Source organism: Protopterus annectens, chromosome 8.part1, assembly GCF_019279795.1.
Source record: "Protopterus annectens isolate FY-2018-M chromosome 8.part1, PAN1.0, whole genome shotgun sequence".
Lineage (NCBI taxonomy): Eukaryota > Metazoa > Chordata > Ceratodontiformes > Protopteridae > Protopterus > Protopterus annectens.
In genome coordinates, this window is record NC_056742.1 from 489,637,432 (window position 1) to 489,663,947 (window position 26,516).

Sequence of the window (26,516 nt, forward strand, 5' to 3'; positions counted from 1 at the left end):
AGGTCACATCTGGAACTTGCACTGCTTTCTGCCTAACAGCTACAGTACATTTCCCAGTCAGTATTTTTTCGTCACCTTTTGTAGCTGATTTTCCTTCAGGTCTTCTGTATTTCTTTTTTCCCTGGCATCCAGGCAGTGTACTTACTAGTTAGCTACTAAAATTTACTCAGAAATCCAGGTCCACTGGCTTTCTCTGCTAAGTTTCTATTTTCACACTGGGAGAGCTGGAATTAAGCTGTTACTCAATGTGTAGCCATCTTAGAAGTCTGCTTGATGGGTCTATATTAAAACTGTGAAGAGGCATTTAATCAAACGCCTCTTCATCGACACAAAGAGCAAACGCACTAAAGGGTGAATGCTCAAAACAGCGATTTCTTTCCCTGGGAAAGAAATCGCTTGGCCTTTCCTGTGTGTTTGCCCCTTTCCCCACTGTAGTGCTATCTCAGAGTTGGTAATGTATGAAAGTGTGTGTGTTTGTGTGTTAGTGCTACCGATTTCTTTCCCAGGGAAAGAAATTGGTGTTCTGAGCATTCGCGCTTTAGTGCGTTCGCTCTTTATGGGTCGACGAAGAGGCGTTCGATTAAATGCCTCTTCGCTGTTTTAATATAGACCATGCTGGACTACTGCATTGATCTCAGTGGACCATTTGCAGGCACAGCCTGGGTGAATAGGTTCACAAAAGAAATGAACAAAACATATTTACAGATACATGGATATGTTAAAAAAAAAAAATTATACACAATATCTGCAGATGCAAAAATATGCTACAGCATTTAGTTCATGAAGCAATTAATATCAAAACGTGACTGGAAAAAATGGAATTATGCTTAGCAGAGCTTTATGGACAAGATGTAGCCATATTGACTGAGATGGCTTATGTTACGTCAATAGTAGCATATCATTATATAGGGAGGTATGAAGAGATTAGAAGAGGCAAGTGATAATAGTTGCAAGAAAGTATACCACGGGGAGACTACTAGATCTAAAGACCTAAATTATGCTTGCAGGATAAAGGCACGTTGGACAGAAAGGTATGTATCTCACAGAATTCCCATTCTCTGGAACAGGATCCCCCTTTATGCATAACTTGGACCACTGAATGGGAAATTGAAAATGTTCCCCCTGGTCTGGTGCTTATGTCTCTGAAGAACAGAGGCTATCAATATATCATGTCATAAACAACAATCACCCCATACATTAATTTCTAAAACATAACTTGTAGGACACATTTGGGTTGCACATCTAGGCTAATGAAAGCCCTGGTGGTCGTTAGCCTAGTATATACCTATGAATCTGTGTACTCCCAATTACAGGAACCCTATAAAGGTACCAGCAAACATGTGCCCTCTTCCATGATATATACCTATGAATCTGTGTAATCTCGATTACAGGACCCCTATAAAGGTACCAGCAAACACATGCCCTCTTCCATGAGTATATACCTATGAATCTGTGTAGTCTCAATTACAGGCTCCCTATAAAGGTACCAACAAGCATGTGCCCTCTTCCATGAATATATACCTATGAATCTGTTTACTCTCAATTACAGGATCCCTATAAAGGTACCAGCAAACACATGCCCTCTTCCATGACAAACATCAAAAAGAGATTTTAAGTTAGGCATGCAGGAGAAAAGGACTAAGCCACAGATACTAGGTCCAACCTCCTAGCGCAGTGTTAGAAGCCATGGTCTGCTCCAGCAGAAATTGTACATGGGAATGTCAGAAAAATAAGAAAGTCAGAAAAATAACATCCCTCAAATGCTGACAAACTGGAGATACAAAAGATCTCTGACATCAAATGTGTGAACTAGAACAAAAAATTAATCAGTTACTCTAACTGTACTTACCAGTTCCCCTTCTGGTCCCCCAAAGTCCAAGTAGAGTGTTCTGATTCCATCATCTGCAGATAACTTTAATTTCTCAAATGGATAACGGTAAAGAATACCCACTGCATTTGGACAAGAACCTTCCTTTGAGATTGTGAAACCATTTTCATAGTGAATCATCAAATTAACTTCTTGCCCATTTAAGGAGCAAACTGGAAGAAGAGAGTAAAAAAAATGAATCAATACAATTTAAAGTTATACTTCAATGGAAAAGAGTGAAAAAATAAATCAATACAAGTTAAAGTTATACTTCAATGGAAAAAAGTAAAAAAATAAATAAATCAATACAATTTAACGTTATATATTTCAATGGAAAAAGAGTAAAAAAAACAAATCAATATAATTTAAAGTTATACTTCAATCACATTTCATGCTACACTTGGGATGCCATTTTTTTTCACTTTTTTCCAAGTACAGAGTACAGATTTTCTTTTCAATCTATCATTAAAGTAATTTCAATTTATGCTGTAGCTAGGGCATTAAGGCATAAAAATCGTTCAAAGGAAAAATCGATTCCCAACTTTCTTGATTCGTACTAAAACATATTAAAATAAATAAAATCTAAATCTATATGTTTTTCCTTTTTTCTTCTTCTTATATAATTTATTTTGTAAACTTATGTATTTTTTACTTCTATACCACATATGTTTTTATTTGGCCTTTAAATCTATTTTTTTTTTTTTATTTTTGTATAATCCTTCACTTTGAAGATTTTCTCCTCAGGCTACCGCTGAAAAAGGGCTTCAGCTCAGATGGACTAACCTGGTTAACAAATGTCAAATACATAAATGTACCTCCAAATCTAAACAAAATGTTACACAAAATATGCCCAGAAAAATACTGAAACCTGAAAGAATTCCAATCCATACCTGAAAAGACCTAAGTGACCCAATTAAAAGGATAAAACCTGGGCTAAATAAAGATAAAAAAAAAAATACAAAAAAATGCAAGAGACCCAGGCCTAACAGTAAAAAGGTACCTACCCCTACTTTGGCGATCAGGAAAAAAATAAGAGAAAACAGAAAATAAACCATCAATCACACCTTCCCATGTATCGCATTAAAGGAAAACTCCATCCTAGAACTAAAAAATAAAAAATCTGTTTTTTCACTCTACCTTTGTTTCCTGACCTATTTTCACACCTCAAAAATCACACTAAGAGCTTTATTTGTAATTTTAGCCTGTTTTCCACAACATGGCTTCCAATGGGGCAAAGAGGAATTGATTCTGCAAGGGTCTCTCAGTGCAGTGACAGTTTTAACACCTCCGCAGTAGTGTGGGGAAGGGGAATGTGAACTCGTCTTGGACTACAAAAGAAAACCCTGAACAAAGGCAAGCAATTTAGCTACTTTTCTGGCTGCAGCTGGATAACTTCTAAGTACAGTGTAAAACAAGCTCTGAGCCAAACATAAATGAGGGTGATTAAAGACAAGAGAAGCAGTACTCTTACAGAAAGTAAAAAAGATAACAGTGACCCACACAAATTCCCTTATATGTCAATGGCATGGCAATTCACAGTTACTTCCTCATTTCTGGCATGAATCATACAAAACATTTTGGGAAAGAGAAAGGGTTAAGGGAGAACAAGATCACGTTGCTACATCAAGCCCTATTAGTAGCCATGCTGTGGAAATCAGGCTAAAATTACAAATAAAGCACAAGGTGTTAAAATAGGTCAGGAAGCAAAGACAAGAGTGAAAATACAGATTTTTTTGGTTCTAGCGTGGAGTTTTTCTTTAACATAAAAATAAAGCAAAGATACCCAGCCGTTCCCCATACTCAATACAATAGAAATCAAACCTAAACAAAATATGGGAAAATATTCTTGATAAAAAGTTACACATTATAACAGTAATTCAGCATCCATTTCAACAATGCATCATATGTTGAAACCCAGCATGTACCCAGTACCCTAATTACCAACATATGGTCACATGACACCTAATGCGTGTTGCACCATGACCGAATGCCAAAATGTCTATCACAACAATCCTACCATCAAACCAAATTCCTGACATTCACTTAATTCACTTTTGGGTCACAAGAGAGCCTCTTCCAGCTCTCAGTGGGTGCAAGGTGCAGGAACTAATCCTGAACAGGACTTCAACCCCTCACAGGATGCACACTCACTAACAGCAAAGACACCTACATGCAATCTGCAGGAATGCCAGTTCACCTACGGCATCTCTATGGGATGTGAAAGGAAATCAGAGTACCTGATGAAAACCCTCATGGACACTGGAAGGATGTGCAGATGTTGCATAGAAAGCATCTCAGTTGTGAACCAGCACAGAAACCAATCATTGCAAGTCTGCAATGCTATACTCAAACACTGTACCACCCATAATACAGAAATAAAAGAAGCAAATAAACTAAGTTCCTCCTGAAGACAATCAAATTACAGGCAAACTAATAATAAGTACACACCCCAACCCCCCTCCCATCCTTTGTAGCTTTGTAACTCCAACTGAAAAAAAAATCATAAAAACACCTTCTCTTCCTAAAAAAACACTAGCCAATAAAAAGAATGAAGGTATGAATGACTGAATAAGGAAATGGTAAAACTCCCTCATATTAATTAATCTCATATCCTCCACGAAAAGGTCTATTCTTAAATTGCTACAGTGATAAGGATATTGTTATTTCATCAGTTAGGCCCAAAATTCTGAACCCAGTGAACTGAGTGAGAAAAACAGACAAAAAAGGATTAACAGAATTTGTAGGGTCTGGGGGTAAATGTGTAAGAGGTAGTGCACAGAAGGGGAATGGGTTCATCGTGCATTAAGAAGGTCGTTCCCAAACAATCTGTAGGAACGTTTGTACAGCTCTAACTCCAAACCTCCATATATGTGTGCACATTGAGAAACTAACCGTCAGACTGAATGTTTTTTCCTGAAAAGACAATAGTAATAGCATTCAAAGTTAACAACTGGCACAATGATTCTATACATAAACAACAAAGGCACTGCCGAGTCTTCGGTTCTTCAAGGCTAAAACCTCCTCAGGAAGAAGTGTGCTTCTAGTATGCAAATCCGCAGTGTGCAGACAAGAAAGTAGCAAAAGAAATGACAAAAGGAATTTACAGTTCATAGGTAGGTACTAGGCTATTGGCCCTGGGGCCTATACAAGCCTAGCCAAAAATGTACCCTGGCTTTCGCCACCCAAGAAAATTATTTTCCTGTGCCCCTGTCAAGCAGAACCACAGAAGTGATCCCCGGGGTGAATTTCTTATTACCCATCCAATCATCAAGATTTTTCTTGAAGAGTGTTAATGAGGAGCTTAGTTTGATATAGATAGGTAGTTTGTTCCAGAGTATGGGAAGTCTCTGGGACAGGAATTTATCCCTCCAGCATGTTCTGTTTATTGTGGTGGCAAGGTTTAGGTCCCTAGAGCGTGTAGCTCGGAGGGATTGGGATTTCTTTACGTGGAGCATGTCCAACAGCTCTGGGTGTGACGTAGCTTTGTATGTTAGGCAGAGATCGCCTCTGAGTAAGCGATATGCGACGGAGTAAAGCTGGAGTTTTTTGAGACGGTCTGCGTAAGGCATCTGTTTGAGGCCAGTAATCCTCTTTGTGAGGTAGTTTTGCAGCCTTTCCAGTTGTTGTATATGTCTTGTGAGGTACATACCAAAAGGGGCATTGTACTCTATAATGGCTCTAATGAGTGATGAGTAGAGGGGAACAATGACCTCTTTTTTTCTGGATGAGAAACCTTTTGTGATGAGCTATGCCACGTAGAACGATTTCCTGAACACTTTGACAATGTGATTATCAAAGGAGAAACTACTGTCCACCTGTGTCCCAAGGTCTCATCACACTTTTGATGTTAAGCAGACTACCGCTTATGTGGTAGTTCATGGGTACAGAATTTTTACCGAAGGGAATGACAATGGACATTTTGACATTGAGCTTGAGACCATGTCTTTGACACCAGGCATCTGTCTCAGTGAGGCCCTTTTGTAGGATGTCCACATCGTTAGGAGTTTCAATTATGGCTCCTAGTTTGCAGTCATCTGTGAATTTAGTTAGCTAAAGACCTTCTGTGTCAGCCTGTACTCCAGAGAAGTAGATACCAAACAGGAGAGGACCCAAGACTGAACCCTGTGGTACTCCACTTGTCACTGGTCTGAAGTCTGATTTGGAGTCTGTTACTTTCACAGTGTGGGTTCTTTCAGTAAGCCAGTTGGCAACCCATCTTGTGACATAGGGATTTATACCTAGTTTAGTGAGTTTATCTATAATTCCAGAGTGGGGGATGGTGTTGAACGCCTTGGCGAGATCTAGACAGGCTGTGTGAACCACCTTACCCTCATCCATGGCCTTGGTGACTACTTCAAAGAAGTCTATCAGGTTTAGGAGACATGATCTGCCTTTTACAAACCCAAACTGTGTGGGCTCCAGGGTTTGGAGATCTCCAATGTTTTTATTTATGAGTTCCATGATGATACGTTCCATGGCCTTGCAGACGAGACTCATCAGGCTAATGGGGCGGTAGTTCCTGGGGTCTGTTGTGGCCCCCCCTTTGTGGAGTGGGATAACTGTCGCGGTGCGCCATTCGATGGGCACAAAGCCTGAGGTGAGGCTATGATTGAACATGGTACTTAGGTGGGGTGCCAGTTCATTCTGTAGTTCATGTAGAAGGCAGCCTGGGATGTTGTCAGGTCCCATGGATGCTGTGTTCTTGGCTTTGGAGAGTAAAGTTTTTACCTGTGCAGCCGTGATTACAGGAACTTTGCATTCTTCCGGTATAAAGATGGGCCCTTGAGGGGGGTAAAGTTAGCACTAAACCTATCTGCCAGGATGTTGGCAATATCAGTTGGTTCTGTATATTTAGTGTCATTGTGCTGTAACTCAGAGCAGATCTGAGTGTTGCCATTGAGATTTTTAACATAGCTATAGAATGCTTTGTGGTCGTCTTTAGAATCAGTGGCAATTTTGTTTTCGTAACTAGCTTTGGAGGATTTTATGAGGGATCTCAACTTCTTACTGAGGCTGACCACGGAGTTCCTCCAGTTGTGGGATTTTACTCTTTTTTGCAACAGTTTCTTTCTTCTGTTGTAGAGTTTGTTTATGGCAGAAGACCATCAGATTCGCTTCCTTTTTTTGGAGGATAGCATCTTGGTTCCGTTAGGGATAGCACGATCCATGCAGTCGTGTAAGTGCTTATAAAGTGCATTTGTGTAGGATTCAGCAGTCGTATCTCTATTGTCCATCTGCATGGGTGTCATGAAGTTTGTCACTTCTGTCTTAAGAAGCGCGAAGTTGACTTTGGAGAAATTTTTTACGGTTGTTTTCCTAATGGGGGGTAGGAGCGGGATGTGGATGTCTAGGGTGATTAGCTTGTGGTCGGATCTGACCAACGAGGAGCTGACCTCTGGTGTGGAACACCGGTCACCCATGTTGGTGATGACCAGGTCTAGGATATTGCTGCCCCTGGTGGGGGTGTGGATAAGTTGATCCAAAGCGTTGGAATTGATGATTTCCAGAAAACGTTGAGCAAAAGAGTTGGTACATGAGTAGTTTTCCCAGTTAATGGTAGGGTAGTTGAAATCACCCATTATTAGAGTGTTGGGGTGTACCTTAATATTTTCCAGTGTATCAAGAAAAGAGGAGTGGGAAACCTGGGGCATGGTGGGGGGTCTGTAGCAAGCTACAATCTGGATTGCGGTTTTGCCCAAAGTTAGTTGAACTTGGATAATCTCGGATGCATTATGCTGAGCAACTAGCTTGGAGGTGTGGATATCCTTAATGAATATGGACATGCCTCCACCTTTAGTGTTTCGGTCCGGGTTTGGTGGCCGAAAGGTGTGGTATGAATTATAGCCTGGTAATGCAGGGGTGCTCTCTGGGGCTTTGAACCAGGTCTCTGTCACTGCACAGATGTCAATTTTAAGGAGTGCCTCGAGTGAGAGCATTTTGAGATTTAGACTTCTAGCATTGAGTAGCATTACCCTCAGATTTTGCTTACTTGTACCTGTTACGGTGGTGAATTTGTCATTTGAACCTTGCCTAAAAAAGGCACTACAGGGGTGGCAAGAGCCTTTGCCAGTATCCGGAATCCCAAGGGCGACAGGTGCAGGCCATCTCTGGCAAAGCAGCGTGGTCTGTTGATCATGTCATCCCAGGCAGACAGATACTGGATTCCCTTAGAATGACACCAGAAGCTTAGCCAATTGTTAAAGTCAATCATTTTGTCCTTGTACTGTGGTGTCATTCTGGGTGATGGCAGGATGCAACTCAGGGCTAGGGTCATACCGGCCTGGACTACAAGATCAGAGAGCTCCTCCATGTCTCTTTTCATGTAGTCCAGGGAGGTACGTCTCAGGTCATTCACACCAACATGGACAATGACAGAGTCATATTTGTACTTGTTGTGGAGTGACATGAGTGCGTGCGTTATGTGGCAGATCCTGGTACCTGACAGGCAGCTGACAGTAACTTTTTCCTTGTTTAGCCTGGTGAGTGGAACATCAGTGCCTGACTATAGAGTCACCTATGACTAGAGTGTTGGGTACGTTATGCCTTATGGGCTGTAGTTGAGTGGCACACTGGGTATGTGGACTATGTGTTATTTGGGTTGTGTTGGGGGGTGGAGGTTGCTTGCATTTCTGCTTTGGAGGTCTCTGTTGTTTGGGCAGATTAGTACAGAGAGCCACCACGAATGTAGGTGTGTGTTTTGTGGTTCTGTGTGTGTATTTTGGTGGTGTAGGTTTTGAGGGGCTATGTGATGAGTGTGGTGCGGTGCACGTGTTTACCTTCTCCTCTTGACTGTCTAGGCCTGTCTTTGGTAAAGAGAGCTTTGCTTCCAGTTTGGCTATATAAGTGCATCTCTCACAGGTCATAGTGTTGGGTGGTAGGAGATGGTTATCTGTGTACATGAGGCAATTGCTGCATTGTCTCAAGATGCCCAGATTCATCAGGTAGACAGGAGAAAACACCGGAAGCTGACCTTTAGACATGCCTGAATAGGTGCTTATTTATTAAGTACTAAAAACTGTTTTCCTCTAGACAAGTGAGGAAAGTTGAGTGCTGTAGTAATTTGTAACTTATTTAGTGATTACAATGAGTTCTGAACAAGTGCTGAGACCAAAGAAACAGATGAGTGCTAAAACTAAAAAGCTGGCTAGTTGCAAGGGAAATTTTGAAAAACAGACTTTATGGCGCCAGGAATAGTTTAATCCCAGTTAAGTGTGTGTGTGTGTGGGGGGGGGGGGGGGGGCTTAGGAGCTCACAAACAGTCCTAGACACAACAAATCCATATCTGACCTGCCACAGGAAAGGGGAGAAGCAAGCTTAGAATTTTTTTTCCCAGTGAAGTGGAAATGGAGAAAGCTGGAACAGAAGTTAATTCAATGTTAAGAATCTGAGTGGGTTGGCCTTCACAAATGTTCTCTATTCGATTGAGTGAACTAATGACACTAGACTGGGAGGAGTGTCACAGATCAAATATACAGTATGGGCGGGCAACTGCAAAGCCACCAAGTATAAGAATACACAACACTAGGCAGGGTGGGTGGGAAAAATTACAGTTCCTAGCTGTAGCCACTAAATGAAAGTTTTAAACAGATCAAGGAGCAGACTAGAGAATGCTTTTAACAGACAAAAATGCACATAATGGTTCGGATAGAGCAATCACAAACAGAAAATGCAACTCTCAGTATGAAAAAGCAGTTTACAGTCAAGTAATGTTAAACCAGTTTAAAACAGTACAAAAATGCAGTGAAACAATAAAAAAAGCTTTATAACAGTGCAAAAATATAGCAGATCAACTGTATAGCACAATTATAAGTGTTTCAGAAGTGCAATTCAGTGAAATAAGTGTAAGAAATAACTTAGCCTGCTCTTGGAATCTTAAGGAATTTCCTCTTATGCAATGCAATCCAGAGCCTGACAATACAAGCAGAGCCTTTATAAAACACAAGGTTTATACAGCAGTAAGAATGGAAGAGTTGGGAAGATCAGATTACTCCTCAGCCCCTGCAAGCTATAAATAATCCCAATGAAGTTTACAGCAATAGCCAATAGTCTCTATGAAGATTTACTGTTATCGTACAGTATTTCACAAAACTTTAGTACTTCATTTGTTAACTTCTGGGTCACATCCCAAACAGTACAAAGTTACTCCTTGGAGGTGGCAGTTGTAACCATATTTCATCCTACCTCTGCATCGAGATTCATGTTTGTAACATTTTGTGAACATACAGAATGCAGTCATGTGGCTGCTTATAGACTTTCCTGACTGAGACATTTCTAAAATTGCAGCAAATTTAGCTGCTGTCCTAGTGGAAGGAGGTCTGAAGAAAAAGAGCTAACAGGGTCTTGCAGTGTTTTGCTGTATTTGTCATACAATCAAAATATAATGAAGCAGCCATTTAAAATTTGTTTCTAAACACAGGCACTCTATGTCTAGGCTATAGGGATGTCATTGCCCCCCTTCACCCAGACCTCATAAGGCCAGTCACTGAGTATAATGCCCCCTTTGGCATGTGTCTGCCTAGACACATGCAACAGCGGAAATACTCAGATACACTTTACTAAAAGGAAACAAGGCTTAAACAACATGTCATCAACACAAAGCCCAGTCTCTGTACTCAGTTATCCTACCGACTGCCAAGAGTTGACCTATATCTGGAACACAAGGCATCCTCCGACCCAGTACTGATGACTTATTGCACATCAGCAAGTCAAATGGCATCAGAAATACTCTGAGGTCTAAACTTTTCTGCAACATCAACAGAACAGTTTGGAGGGACAGGTATATCTCACAGAGGGTACTGCTGCTCTGAACAGACTCTTCATTCAAGTAAAACATAGCTGGGCTTGACATAGCTTTGTATGTTAGGCAGAGATCGCCTCTGAGTAGGCGATATGCTACGGAGTAAAGCTGGAGTTTTTTGAGTCGGTCTGCATAGGGCATCTGTTTGAGGCCAGTAATCCTCTTTGTAAGGTATTTCTGCAGCCTTTCCAGTTGTTGTAGATGTCTTATGAGGTACATACCAAAAGGGGCGTTGTACTCTATAATCGGTCTAATGAGTGACGAGTAGAGGGGAGCAATGACCTCTTTTTTTCCTGGATGAGAAACCTTTTGTGATGAGGTGTGCCACATAGAATGATTTGCTGACTACTGTGGGGATGTGATTATCAGAGGAGAGACTACTGTCCACCTGTGTCCCAAGGTCTCTTATCACACTTTCAGTGTTAACTAGATTACTAGTTCATGGGTACAGAGTTTTTACCAAAGGGGATGACAATCCACTTTTTGGCATTGAGCTTGAGGCCATGGCTTTGACACCAGGCATCTGTCTCAGTGAGGCCCTTTTGTAGGATGTCCACATCGTTTGGAGTTTTGATTATGGCTCCTAGTTTGCAGTCATCTGTGAACTTTGTTAGCCAAAGACCTTCTGCGTTAGCCTGTAATTCAGAGAAGTAGATACCAAACAGGAGAGAGCTCAGGACTGAACCCTGTGGTACTCCACTTGTCTGAAGTCGGATTTGGAGTTTGCTACTTTCACAGTGTGGGTTCCGTCAGTGAGCCAGTTGGCAACTCATCTTGTTACATAGGGATTTATACCTAGTTTAGTGAGTTTATCTATAATTCCAGAGTGGGGGATGGTGTCGAAAACCTTGGCGAGATCTAGATAGGCTGTGTGAACCACCTTACACTCGTCTACGGCTTTGGTGACTGCTTCAAAGAAGTCTATCAGGTTTAGGAAACATGATCTGCCTTTTACAAACCCGAACTGGGTGGGGTCCTGAGTTTGGAGATTACCAGTGTCTTTGTTTATAAATTCCATGATATGTTCCATGGCCTTGCAGACCAGGCTCATCAGGCTAATGGGGCGGTAGTTCCCAAGGTCCGTGGTGGCTCCCCCTTTGTGGAGTGGAATAACCATCGCTGTGCACCATTCAGTGGGCACAAAGCCTGAGGTGATGCTATGATTGAACATGGTACTTAGGTGGGGTGCCAGTTCGTTCTGTAGTTCGTGTAGAACCCAGCCTGGGATGTTGTCAGGACCCATGGATGCTGTGTTCTTGGCTTTGGAGACCGTGGTTTTCACCTGTGCAGCTGTGATTACAGGAACTTTGCATTCTTCTGATATAGAGATGGGTCCTTAAGGGGTGAGAGGATGGGTGAGCCTTTATAGCTGTTTTCTACCATAGATATTATTGACTTATTCACTTCAATTCCCCACAAAGAGGGCTTGGAACTTTTCCATGAAACCATCAGGGAGCTTTCTCCCTTTTCGGACACAATGGTCAATTTTCTTATGGCTGTAATGGAGTATGTGTTAACTAGTAATTTTCTAACAGCTATACGGATTTCCAAAGAAGTCACCTGACCCATACAAAAAAATATATATACAAGGGTCAGTTGAGGGCAGGAAGGATGTGCTCCACCAAGGAGATTTTTTTGGAAAAACTAATTAACATCAAGGAATTGTTTAGGGTGAGGGGTTACCCCAGACCATTCTTTATAAAACAGCAGAAGAAATGAAGGAAGGTTGGGGAACCAAATACAAACCTTTATTAGGTAGTGGTGAATTGATCCAAAAAACCCCGAATAGTTTCACAAGAAAGGCGGTTTATAACACAAGTATGGTTATTCCTTTTAGGGGTTGGCGAAAAAACACTTAGGGACATTATTTATAGAAACTGGAATATATTCAAGGGGAACCTTGACATTTTTTGACTCTTAGGTCAATCACCAAACTTTATCTACAAAGCAGGTAAAAATGTTAAAAATGTAATGGAGCACGTTGTATCACCTTGATCTTTACACATTAAAGGAACCACTAGATGTGGACACTGCAATCAGTGCCCCTTTGTTTTGGATAAGGACATTGTACATCCCAAAGGTTACAACAGAGGTATTTGTCTACGAAAAGGCAATTGTAACACCAGAGGTGTGATATATATTTCCATATGCCAAACGTGGAAATTTTTATGTGGGCAAAACAACCAGGAACTTCAAGACTCGGACTTATGAGCACTTATATGCCATCAGTACGAGCAACACTAACAATGCCCTTTACAGGCACACTTTAGTTTGCCCGGGAGAGACAACCTTTAAAGTTGGGATTTTGGAAGTTGTGCCACACAACTTTAGAGGTGGATTGTGGGAACTACAAGTAGATTTGAGAGAATTTTACTGGATTATTAAATTAAATGCCTTGCAGGTATCAGGTTTAAAGGATTTTATTTCCCTGGTACCCATTTTAAGGAAAAAGGCTTTAACTTTTTGAATTCATACAGCATTCGATTTTTATAACATCCAGTCATCTTGTATTGTATTTTTTTTTACTGTGGTTTCATGTGTATGATGTCTAAGGTGCTTTCATACGTTTTTTAAAATGTCTTTAAAATGTTTCATTAGAGACAGTTGACTTTTTAATTAAATGGTTAATTGATTTATTGTTTTTTGAAAGTATAAATGAGTTTTTTTCCAAGGTAGGGGAATGTTTCCTTTGGTTCTGATGATGTCCCTGAAGTGTTATACAGGGGAAGAAAGCGCTTAACCTTGTTTTGTGGATTACATGAATAAAGATTTTACAGCATTCAACTACCAGGATTTGCCTGCTGTATGGAGCTTATGGTGTAATTACTGGCAATGGACATTCCTTGACTTAGCCAACTTGCTAGAAGATAGGTTCAGCACAAACTTCACCCCCTTGTCCCCTCAAAGGGCCTTTCAACATCCCCGATACTTGTCCTGCACCTCACATCTCCATAGATCAAGCGCTAAAGGCCATATCCAAGGCAAAGAACACAACTTCCATGGGACCTGATAGTATCCCTGGCTGTATTCTGCACCATCTCCAGCAACAAGTGGCTTCATCATTGAGCACTTTATTCAATCACAGCCTAAGTACAGGCTTCATTCCAGCAGAGTAGAGAACTGCCATTGTCATCCCCCTGCACAAAGATGGTGCCACTACTGACCCTGGAAACTATCGCCCTCATTAGCTTGACAAGTCTGATCTGTAAAGCCCTGGAGTGCAGTATTATGGATCTTATAAGCAAGGACATAGGCAATCTCCAAACACTTGACCCCACCCAGTTTGCATTCATCAAGGGCAGATCTTGCCTGTTGAACCCGGTTGACTTCTTTGAGATGGTCACCAAGGCCCTGGATGAGGGAAAGACAGTGCATACAGCTTACCTTGACTTGGCCAAGGCCTTTGACACAATCCCCTACTCAGGTATCACCGAAAAGCTAACACAACTTGGTGTAAATCCCTATCTCATCAGGTGGTTGGCCAACTGGCTCACCGACAGGACCCACAAAGCCAAAATAAGTGCCTCCACCTCAGATAGCAGACTTGACACTAGTGCAGTTTCCCAGGGATCTGTCTTGGGACCCCTACTGTTTGGAATCTACTTCTCAGAGGTCCAGGCAAAGACAAAGCCCTGTGGGTGACCAAGTTTGTGTTTGTGGGCAACTGTAAGTTTGGTGCTGTCATTGTCTCCCCAAATATGTTAACATACTGCAACAGGGTCTCACAGCAACTAATGACTGGTGCCAAAGCCATGGCCTCAACCTAAATGAAAAAAAAAATGTATCATCATACCATTCGGCAAAAACATGGCCCCTACTGATTACGACATCAATGGCAACCCCCTAAGCACACAACCCTGTGGTGAGAGACTTGGGCATTCAGATTGATAACCTCACATTCAACCATAGTGTAGCGGCAGTGGTCAGAAAAGCCTTTTACTTGGTTCATCTCATAAGTAAAGGGATTGCATCCAGAGTAAAGGAGGTTATTACCTCTCTATACTCCCCCCCTTACTAGGCCAATAATTCAGTATAAGGCTCCGTTATGTAACTCTCCAAACATCTGCACCACCTGGAAAGGCCACTGAAATACCTCACAGAGAGAATCCATAGCCTCCAACACCTGCCCTATGTGGACAGACTCAAATCACTATCACTCTGTTTGGTTATTGTACAGATTGCTCCAGGGTGATCTGTGTCTTGCCTACAAGGCAATCTCAGACCTTGCCCTACTAGAGATGGTCCATATCTGTAAGTCTCACTCCTCATGCATTACCCACTCAAAAGGCCTGAATCTAATATGCAACATTAACAAAACCTGCTGGAGGGACAGGTTTGTCTCCCAGAGGCTGCTCCGTCTCTAGAACAGACTTCCCATACATGTCAAACACAGCACCTCGCTGACACTCTTCAAGTGCAACCTTGATGATTGGAAGGGAAACCACAAATTTGTCCCAGGGGTTCCACCTGTATCTCTCATTGACAGGGGCGAAAGGTGCTGACTGAGGGTTCTTTTTTGGGGATAAACTCTTGGCTAGGCTTGTAGGGGCCCCAGGGCCATTAGCCTAGTAACCTCCTATGAATTTGTCAATGGTGATCTGCATGTTGATTAACTCCAGAACATAATCCTGTTTGAACTTATGAACCTATGCTTGTTAACTGGTAAGCTCGGACTCTCTTTCTTGAAGGAAATAAACAGCTGACCTGTTTTCCTGAATCACTGAGCATGTTTATTGTACTGTCTCAACTGCGAGTAAATATACAAGGTGTGTAACAGATGTTTTTTAGCATTATGATAGTTTAGATAATAAACCACTGAAATTGCCTTCAGCATGAAAGGCGGGATCAAACAATTGGGTTGTTTAAACAGCTGAAATCACCTTTTGTATATATGAAAGAGGTTAATCTTCAGACAAACTCTTTCATTGTGAAATACTGTACAAGATGGTTTACACATCAGTGCTTAAAACTGACACTCGTGTATAATGTGACTGCTGCTAAGAAAATTAATTTCCAGATAATGTACTTAATGGACACCAAATTTGTGGGTTCAAAGGGAGGCAATCTGAGCTGTTTCAAGTCACAAGACTGTGAGCTTTGACTTTTGTATGATTTCAAGTAGAAGACATGCATAAGAAAAAAAAATAGATTAAGATGTTGGACAGACAGAAATGTGTCCCAGAGACTGCCCCTGCTATGAACAGGATTCCCATCCATGTCAAGCTGAGTTTGTCTATTACCCAGTTTAAGTGCAACCTGGACCAGTGGATGGGAAACAGGAAACTTACACCAGGGCTGGCACCCTTGTCCCTTATGGAGGTAGTTTATAAATGCCCAGTCCTTAATTTCCTATTTGGATACAGGACATCATTATTCTTTTGGGAAAACTTGGCTAGGCTTAGAAAGGCCCTGGGTCGTTTTCCTAGTTAAAATCTATGACTGTATGAAATGGAGAGCTCTGAAGAAGCCTGGGAGTCTTCTGGGTGAAAGCGCTTAACCTTTATTGTTTATACAACTGTTATTAAAACTGCTTTGCCTTTCTGTTTGGGGTCTCTCTTTTTTGAAATGGAGAGAGAGAGTTGATTAGTATTAGAGAGATGAGAATATATACAATTACAGTAGAGAGGAAATAAATAGAAGAAAGTGTCAGCTACTAGGAAGCAGAGGGAGAAGAGCAAACATTAGTAGTATGGCGGAGAAGAGCAAACATTAGTAGTACGGCGGAGAAGAACAAACATTAGTAGTACGGCGGAGAAGAACAAACATTAGTAGTAGTGGGAGAAGAACAAACATTAGTAGTACGGCGGAGAAGAACAAACATTAGTAGTACGGCGGAGAAGAACAAACATTAGTAGTACGGCGGAGAAGAACAAACATTAGTAGTACGGCGGAGAAGAACAAACATTAGTAGTACGGCGGAGAAGAGCAAACATTAGTAGTACGGCGGAGAAGAGCAAACATTAGTAGTACGGCGGAGAAGAGCAAACATTAGTAGTACAGCGGAGAAGAGCAAACATTAGTAGTATGGCGGAGAAGAGCAAACAGTAGTAGTATGGCGGAGAAGAACAAACAGTAGTACAGCGGAGAAGAGCAAACATTAGTAGTACGGTGGAGAAGAGCAAACAGTAGTACGGCGGTGAAGAGCAAACAGTAGTACGGCGGTGAAGAGCAAACAGTAGTACAGTGGAGAAGAGCAAACAGTAGTACGGTGGAGAAGAACAAACAGTAGTACAGTGGAGAACAAACATTAGCAGTACAGCGGAGAAGAACAAACATTAGTACGGCGGAGAAGAGCAAACATTAGTAGTACAGCGGAGAAGAGCAAACATTAGTAGTATGGCGGAGAAGAACAAACATTAGTAGTACGGCGGTGAAGAGCAAACAGTAGTACAGTGGAGAAGAGCAAACAGTAGTACGGTGGAGAAGAACAAACAGTAGTACAGCGGAGAACAAACATTAGCAGTACAGCGGAGAAGAACAAACATTAGTACGGCGGAGAAGAGCAAACATTAGTAGTACGACGGAGAAGAACAAACAGTAGTACAGCGGAGAAGAGCAAACAGTAGTACGGCGGAGAAGAGCAAACATTAGTAGTATGGCGGAGAAGAGCAAACATTAGTAGTATGGCGGAGAAGAGCAAACATTAGTAGTACGGCAGAGAAGAACAAACATTAGTAGTACGGCAGAGAAGAGCAAACATTAGTAGTACAGCGGAGAAGAACAAACAGTAGTACAGCGGAGAAGAGCAAACATTAGTAGTACGGTGGAGAAGAGCAAACATTGGTAGTACAGCGGAGAACAGCAAACATTAGTAGTACGTTATCATTAACGTGAGAGTTTCTTTTAATGTTAGGCCGTTACTACCCGCTAAGGCATGGAGGTGTTCGTGAATTTAGAGTGAAAAAGGCATAGTTATAGTGAGTAGGTGGTCGTGCATCTGTTATGACGGATGTTCTTGAAATTGAAAAGGTTGCTTGTACACTTAATAGGTGAGGGGATATAGAGTTCCAGGTGTGCACTACATACTTGTAATACAGGGAGGTTCCTGCTGGCAGGTGTGGTTTGTAAGCAGAGAGGAGCATTTTGTTTCCAGATTGTAGAGGCCTAGCAGGGGAGTACGTGTGCTGTAAGTCCAGTAGGGCTTTGCCTTGTTCTAGCCTGTATATTAATTTGCGGACTTGGTGTAGTTGGGTGTAAGTGAGTTGCTTGGGTAATTCAAGCCAATCAATCTGTTTTAGGGCTAAGCAGTGATGGGTTCTGTTTGCTGAGTTAGTGGAAAATTTGGCTAATTTATTGTAGCCCTGGCTTAGTTTATTCAGGACAGAAGCCTGAAGGTTAAGTAGTACTGGGGAGCCACTCAGTAATGTGTGGAGCAGGAGTGTAGAGACCAGGAGTTTCCTGAATGAATCAGTTAAGTAGATTTTGTTTTATACAGTGTCCCTCAGTTTTGGTGAGTTTTTTGATAACCTGTTGCACGTGTAAGTCAAACTTCAGGTTATTTTCAATTGTCATGCCCAGTAGTTTAGTACGGGGGACAACTTTGGGTCTATATTAGAACGCTGACAGGGCAGAAGAGTGAACGCCCTTACGTCGACACAGCTTAACTGAAACCACTAAATCTCGACTGGCCAGAACAACTACTTTTTTTCACAGGGGAGAAAAAGAAAAAAGAAAAAAAAAATCAAATCGCTGGGCCAAAAATGACAGACTAAAGGGGGGGGGCATAACCCCCCCCACACACACACAAACATACCAACTCCAAGACTGCACTACAGTGGAGAAAATAGCAAATTCCTGACAATGGCCCAACGTTTTTTTACTTGGGGGGGAAAAAATGGTGTTCTGGCCGTTCGAGATTTAGTCATTTCAGTTAAGCTGTGGTGACGTAACGGTATTCTCTCTTCTGCCCTGTCAACATTCTAATATAGATCCATAACTTCTATGAGGTGTTGTCACAGGATGTTATTTATTTGACATTTGTTGACTGGGTATGTCTGTCTGAGCCAAAGCCCTTTTTCAGTGGAGGCCCGGTGAGAACAGCTCCACAAATATTACACAAATCAGAGGGTCCCTATTATATGAACGAAAAATCAAGATCTCGAATGGCTGAACAGTCGAAAATGCCGTTCTTCGAAATTCTTATTGTGGGGGCTGTGCCCCCCACACCCCCCACTAATTATATATACCAACTCCAAGATCGCACTACAGTGAGGAAAGGGCAAATTTTCTAATCTTCACTGTATTGCGATCTCACAATAGCGATCTCAAAGAATGGCATTTTTTACTTTTAAGCCATTCGAGATCTTGACCTTTCGTTCATCTAATAGGGACACCAAATCTGACATAAAAATAGTATTCATTAATACCACACGAAGTATTGTACACAGAGATGTGTAAGAGGTTTTGAAAGGAAAAATACCAGTGTTCTTTTTTTTTTTGGACTGACCAGAAGCTGGGAGTTATTCAGTCAACTTTCAACTGATGAAAATGACTCTGGAGTGATGTACTGCAGACTAATTGGGTTACTGGCAGTACAGATTAAAGTGGAGTCATCAGTATATTGTAAGAGAGGTTTGCATGACATTCGAAAGCTGAACCTCAATATAATGTTTGGTAACTCTAACTCTCATGTTGACCCACTGCGTGTCACCAGTAGTTTCAATCCACCCTTAAACACCTTACTGTATACGTTTGAACAACTTTGTGAACTAGAATTTAGAGAAATAGCCTCCAGAGCTCACAGTAATTTTCAGTACAACATCTCTAGAGATGATAAGAACTTATTGACACTGTTTAGGAATCTGCCTGTGAGACTTATGAAACCGGACAAGGGAGGGGGGCTTGCAATTGTATATAACGTCGACTACGTTAAAATCATGTTGACGTTACTGGAAAAGGATACTTACGAATCTGTAAGTAAGAACCAGCTTAATCAAGCCTACCATCATATTAAGTCGCATATTAACGATTTATTTATTGATGGATTAATTAATGGTGATCAAAACCATTATTTAACAATGCTTGCTCCCAGGATCCCAAAAATCTTTGGGATCCCGAAACTTCATAAAAATTTAGGAAAAGTACAGTTTTGTACCTACCATAAATGTAGATGTTCGAAGATCCACATTGCTGCAGTCATAACCTGTGGGTAGTCCGCTGTCCTCGGTCGGCCCGAATACCAAAGTATTAGGCTGGCGTCGGTCATGGGCGCTCAGATCTGACGTCAGTGCGCCATGGTATTAAAGCGCATGACTGACGTCATATCCTCAGTCTTTTCTTGCCCCAGATGTCAGAAGGCCCTAAAAAGAAAGGCCACAGCCAAAAATAGAAAAACCTCCAAATACCATGTACAAATAACATCTACAACCCAAACCATACAACCACTCCAAACTACAGAGGGGAAGGAGGGAGGGAAATTGGACTGCAGCAATGTGGATCTTCGAACATCTACATTTATGGTAGGTACAAAACTGTACTATGTTCTTCATCTCACATTGCTGCAGTCATAACCTGTGGGTAGAATCCCAAAGCAAAGGTAAAGGGAGGCTGGCAAAATCATAAAGCATTGGGAGCTGCCAAAATGCCCTATAAGACTGCAGTGGCAAATCCAGCCCTAGATTTGGAATAAAGAGGAAGATGGTAATGTTTAGAAAAAGTGTGCACTGAACTCCAAGTAGCTGCTTCCAAAATATCTTTAGTAGCTACCCCCCTTAAAAAAGCAGTAGAAGTGGCAGTAGCCCTAGTGGAATGAGGTCTGATTCCAGCCGGAATCTCCTTACCATGATTAGAATAACAAAAAGCAATACAATGGCCAATCCACTTAGAAATAGTTTGTTTTGAAACAGGTTTCCCCTGAGAACCCAAAGCAAAAGAAACAAACAACTGTTGAGACTGTCTGAACCCTTTAGTCTTGCTCAAATAATAACGCAACTGCCTGTGAATATCCAAAGTGTGCAAAATTTTCTCCCCTTTATTTTGGGGATCTGCATAAAAAGTAGGCAAATGAATAGATTGGTTCAAGGCCACATTTGAAACTACTTTAGGCATAAAAGTAGGGTTAGTACGCAGAGATACCCTATCCTTATGAAAAATTAGGAAGGGTTCAACTGCCATTAGAGCCTGTAATTCAGAAACCCTTCTAGCAGACGTAATGGCCAACAAAAAAGCAGTCTTCCAAGACAAAAACTTTAACTCAGACGTAGCTGCAGGTTCAAAAGGAGGTAAAGTGAGCTTCTCCAACACAAAATTGAGATCCCAGGAAGGAGTAGGAGCTCTACGCGGGGGTCTTATGTTCTTTGCCCCTCTCAGAAATTGCTTAAACAAAGGATGAGAGAATAATGGTGGGTCACAGTCATAGTGAGAAGAAATGGCTGCAGCATGAACTTTTACAGAGGAGAAAGACAAACCTTTGTCTAATAATTCTGTAAGATATTGAAGAGAAACACTCAAATCAGGCCTGGAAACATCAAAGCTTTTTGCTTTGCTCCAAATAAAAAATCTCCTCCATTTATCAGCATAAACTTTCCTTGTACTAGGCCTTCTGGCCTCCAAAATAACATTCAAAACTTGTTGAGGAAGCTGCGACCCTCCAGGTTCTAGAACAGAATATGCCAGGCTGTTAGATGCAGGGACTGAATCCTGACATTGAGGAAATGATTGCCCTCCTGAGACAAAAGGTGTGGAATCGAAGGCAAAGGCCAAGGAGGCTCCCGCACTAAACTCCTCAGCAGAGGGTACCAGTGCTGTCGAGGCCAATCTGGAGCTATTAGAATCATGGAGGGCTTGTCTAGTCTGACCTTCAAGAGTACCTTGGGAAGGAGAGGCAGAGGCGGAAAGGCATAGACGTGAAGATTGCTCCAACTGAAAGATAGAGCATCCACTTTCCAAGCTGTGGGATGAAACATCTTTGTGCAAAACTTTGGCAACTGGAAATTTAGTGGAGAAGCGAACAGATCTATGTCTGGAGTCCCCCATATCACTGTCAACTGTCGAAATACATGAGGATCCAACTTCCACTCGTGGGGATCCACTATCTGTCTGCTCAAAACATCTGCTAAGGAGTTCTGTGCTCCTGGTAGAAACCTTGCCTGAAGAGTGAGGTGCAAACTGAGAGCAGTCTCCCACAAAATCATAGCTTGCCTGCAAAGAGGGTACGAATGGGTTCCCCCTTGCTTGTTGATGTACTACATGACAGTTGTGTTGTCTGTTTGAATCAACACTTGCCCTGGGTGAAGTAAATCCTTGAAAGCCATCAATGCAAATTGGACTGCTAACATCTCCTTCAAGTTGATATGTAAATGTTGAAGTCTGGCAGGCCACGTGTCTTGAACCCATTTTCCATTGAGGTGTGCACCCCAAGCCTTGTCCGAGGCATCTGTCGTTAAGATCTGACTCGCCTCTGGTCGGGTCACAGAGAGTCCCTTGTTTAGGTGACATTCCTGAGCCCACCACAAAAATTCCTTTTGAATGCAAGGTATTATTTGAATGACAGTGTCCAGATCGTGGCAGTGTTGTGTCCATACATTTTTGAGATACCATTGTAGCTTCCTCATACGCAGTTTGGCATTGGGAAGCACCAGAATACAAGATGCCATGAACCCCAAGGCTTGAAGGACTGTCCTTGCAGTCAGCCTGGACCGTAGAGACAATTGATGGAAGTAAAGTGTAAGGTTCCTTTGCTTGTCCGGGGTCAAAAAGGCCATCTGGGAAGCTGTATTCAGTCTCACACCCAGAAAGCACATTTCCTGAGAGGGTACTAGACTGGACTTTGTTTCGTTCACAGAATACCCTAGGCACCTTAACACTGCCATAACATACCGTAGATGGTGAAGAAGCTTGCCTTGAGCAAGAATCAGGCAATCGTCCAAATAAGGATAAATTTGTATTCCTCTTAACCTTAAGAAGGCTATCACTGGAGCCAGAACCTTTGTGAACACCCTGGGCGCAGTAGATAAGCCAAAGGGCAATGCAGAGAACTGATAATGTAAAGTCCCAGCCCGAAAACGCAGGAATCTCCTGCAACTGGGCTGGATAGGAACATGAAGATAAGCCTCTTTGAGATCCAGAGTTACCATCCAGTGATCTTTGCCCAACAGAGGCAGAAGTTGTTGCAACGTCAACATTTTGAATTTTGGAATGTCCAGGTATGTGTTGAGGATAGATAAATCCAAAATCGGCCTCCAAGTGTTTCCTTTCTTTGGTACAAGAAACAGGCGAGAATAAAATCCTAGGTCCACTTCTGACAGAGGGACCTGCTGTATAGCCCCCATTTGAAGAAGTAAAGAAATCTGTTTGTGAGCCTCTACCCTTTGCTGAGGAGGAACGTCTGGCATGCCTTTGAAAGGAGGCAATGTGTGGAAATAAAACTTGTAGCCTCGGTCTATAATGTCCAACACCCATTTGTCCTGGGTGACTAAAAGCCAGTTTTGCTTGAAGAGTGCCAACTTTCCTCCCAAAGGAGCTGCCAGACAGGAAGGATCTGGCAGCTGAAGATGCAGGTCATTGGGCCTGTTTACGAAAGGACTGGCCCCTGCCCTCACCTGTAGATTGTGCAGGTGAACTCCACGTTCTAGGCCTGAAAGAGCCCTGAGCTCTGCCCCTACCACGTCTAGGTCTGCCCCTAGACTGTAAATCAGAAGAAGGGTAAGCCCATCCCTTAGTAGGCCAATTCCTGCTAAACTTAGGGGGCTGCACCTGCAAAAAATCCTTAACAGTCTGCATAGACTTAGCCTTGTCTTCCATTTTCTTCAAGACAGACTCCACAGGAGAACCAAACAAAACTTCAGACTGCAAAGGAGCATCCAAAATTCTAGCTTTAACATGCTCTGACAAATTCTGATCCTTAAGCCAGGCGTGCCTGCGAATAACTGAACCAGTGGCAGCCACCCTGGAAGAAGCCTGTAAAGCATCGAAACCACACTGCAAAGAATGCTTACCCACCTGATCAGAGGCATGAACCAAATCCTGTAATTCCTTACACTCTATGCCCTCTGCCAAAGCGTCCACTTTAGATTTTAACTGAGTAAGGAGAAAATTCTGGTACTTCAACATAAGAAACTGGCAATTCAAAGCCCTCATTGCCAAAGTGGAAGAGGTATACACTTTCTTACCCCACCTATCCAAAGCTCTAGAATCTTTATCCATAGGAACTGGATTCTTGACAACCGAAGCCCTGACACCCTTAGGTCCCTGGCTAATAGTTTCTGGGTCAGCCCTTGGGCTCTTATACAGATATTTATGAGCCTCAGGCACTCTGTAATACCTATCTGGTTTAACTGGCGCAGGAGGCAAAGAGTCTGGATTAAGGGAAGCCTCAGAGAAAACGTCTTGAACAACATCCAAAACAGGAGGTATAGCCAAGGGCCGATGTTGTGGTAAAAACAAAAATTCCCTAAGCCTCTTTCGGGAATCTGAGAAATCCTGACCTTCCCATTTAAAATGCACCCTCATAGAATGCAGGGTTTCTGAAAAAGAAAAATCCTCTGGAGGAGAAGCAGGAGGACTGGAATCCTCTGCGTCTGAATCAGAATAAGGAGTAAAATCCTGAATGTCTTCAGCCGAAGACTGAGTAATCTGAAGCCTGCTCCAAACTTTCCACCTCTGGCTCCACCCTAGGCCTCTTATCAGGAGGGGGCATAGAACCCCTGATTAAGGAAATTAAATCTTCTGCCATTTTAAGCATGTGTTTTTTAGGCACAGAACCTGCAGAACTAGGACTGACACCTGTGGAAGGCAAACCAGGCCTGACCTTGGAAGGTACCTTAGAGACAGAAGGAGAAGGCCTAACCACCTTAGGCAAAGAAGGGAGTACAGCAACATGAGAGGCCCCCTCAGCCTGACCTGACTCCTGAGAGGCCACATCTTGCAAAATTAATGTCTCCCCCTGAGACTCAGCTGAAACCTCGGCTGGATCTACAGATTCCACCGTAGTTTCTAACGAACCGGCGTCCGGAACGGACGACTCATCCTGCTTGGACCTTAACGATTTTTCTTTGCGCTTCTTCGCGGTAGCGGGCGTCGGAGGATCCGACGGCATATTGTAATTACACCGCTTACCGAAGACAAGCCTAGCGCAATCTAACCTACGTTTAATGGTGCGCTTATTAAACCTAGCACAAAAGCGACACCCGACTACGTCGTGCTCAGGCCCCAAACAAGGAATACAAAGAGAGTGGTAATCCCTATGCGGTATCTGTTTCCCACAAGAAATACAATTATTCACTTTTTCTGACATCCGGAATTAACTGAGGCAAGAAAAAACAAAAATATTCCCCAACGGGGTACTTAGCCCAACTTGGTTTCGGTCTGAAACTCAGAATACGAAAATTTCAGAACGCCGAACGGCACTTGCAAACGCTGCTTCTGCTTCGGACCATGCGGCAAAAAAGACTGAGGATATGACGTCGGTCATGCGCTTTAATACCATGGTGCACTGACGTCAGATCTGAGCGCCCATGACCGACGCCAGCCTAATACTTTGGTATTTGGGCCGACCGAGGACAGCGGACTACCCACAGGTTATGACTGCAGCAATGTGAGATGAAGAACATCCCCCCTTTCCGCACACTTGTTGATGCACGACAATCAATAACTTATCCTGCTGCCAAATTGGTTGATTCAATTCTTAAAAAAATATGTGGAGAAAGAAGTCCAAATATTGAAGGACTCATGGTCCTTTCTGGAAAGTATGCAGAATGTAGTTTTTGATTGTTCACTTAATTTCATGACAATCGATGTGTGTGATCTCTATTCTAGTATCCCTCAGGACTTAGGTATCCAGTGGGTCGTGGAATTTATAGGGTCAAAGGGAGCTACAAGTGACCAATGTAACTTAGTTGAACAACTACTGGATATGATCTTAAAGAACAACTTCGTTTCTTTTGAGGACAGGTTGTTCTTACAGAAGATAGGTGTAGCTATGGGGTCCCCAGTGGGTGCAAGTTTTGCAAACTTGGTTATGGCCCACTGGGAGACGTCCTACGTACTGAGTAGTCCTTGGAAACCAAATATTTACATGTACAAAAGATACCTGGACGACATCTTCATTCTACTGAAAGGGGATGAGGCGGAAGCCCAGGAATTAGTTAAATTTCTCAACTCCACTACGGGGTTTCTTAAGTTCACCATGAATTTCCAGAAAAACAACATCTGCTTTCTAGACATTGTCCTTAGTAAAAATCAAGGATACTTTAAATCTAAAATTTACAGGAAAAGTACGTTTTCCAACACATATTTACACTTTTCCAGTTCCCACCCTCGTCACCAAAAGAAATCAGTGGTGAAAGGCCAACTTGTAAGGGTGGCCAGGATGACTACACTTGAGGAGGATTTTGTTAGTGAATGTGATGTTAGTGAATGTGAGAACTTGTACCAAATGTTTCAACACCGAGGGTACCCGGGTTCATTTTTAGAAGGAATATTTAGTGAAGTCATTTTAAAAAGGAAACATGGGGTATACAAGGCAATATTAGGGACACAGAATGCAGTTGCCCACTTTACCCAATTCAACGAGAGTGGGACTGACATCCAAAGCATTGGGAGTCATAATAGCCCCGCGGTCACTACTGTTGAGCCGGTAGGGGGGAACAAAAACTTTATGACTTCATTTACTTTTACCTATTGCCCAGAAGCCTTTGAAATTTCCAAGGTGGTCAGGAAATACTGGTTTTGTTTATCTTTGGACAATGAACTAACACAAACCTTTAAATATGGACCTACTATCACATTTAGGAAGGGTACCAACATGAAGCAACTTCTTGAAAGGAAATCAGTGAGATCCAAGGGTAAAGGGGGAACTAAAAAATGCGGGGCATTTAGGCACTGTGCACATATAAATACTGCTGATTCCTTCAC

The 26,516-nt window shown here is 42.3% G+C and overlaps 1 protein-coding gene across 1 annotated transcript in view; it reads right to left on the minus strand.

Annotated features, from left to right (window-relative positions):
• Positions 1–26,516, minus strand: part of SNTB2 (syntrophin beta 2) — an 838,367-nt gene that overhangs the window by 38,909 nt on the left and 772,942 nt on the right. Inside the window, exon 6 of the mRNA XM_044082021.1 lies at positions 1,850–2,040. Coding sequence (XP_043937956.1) covers positions 1,850–2,040 — 191 coding nt within the window. The remainder of the gene's footprint in view (positions 1–1,849; positions 2,041–26,516) is intronic.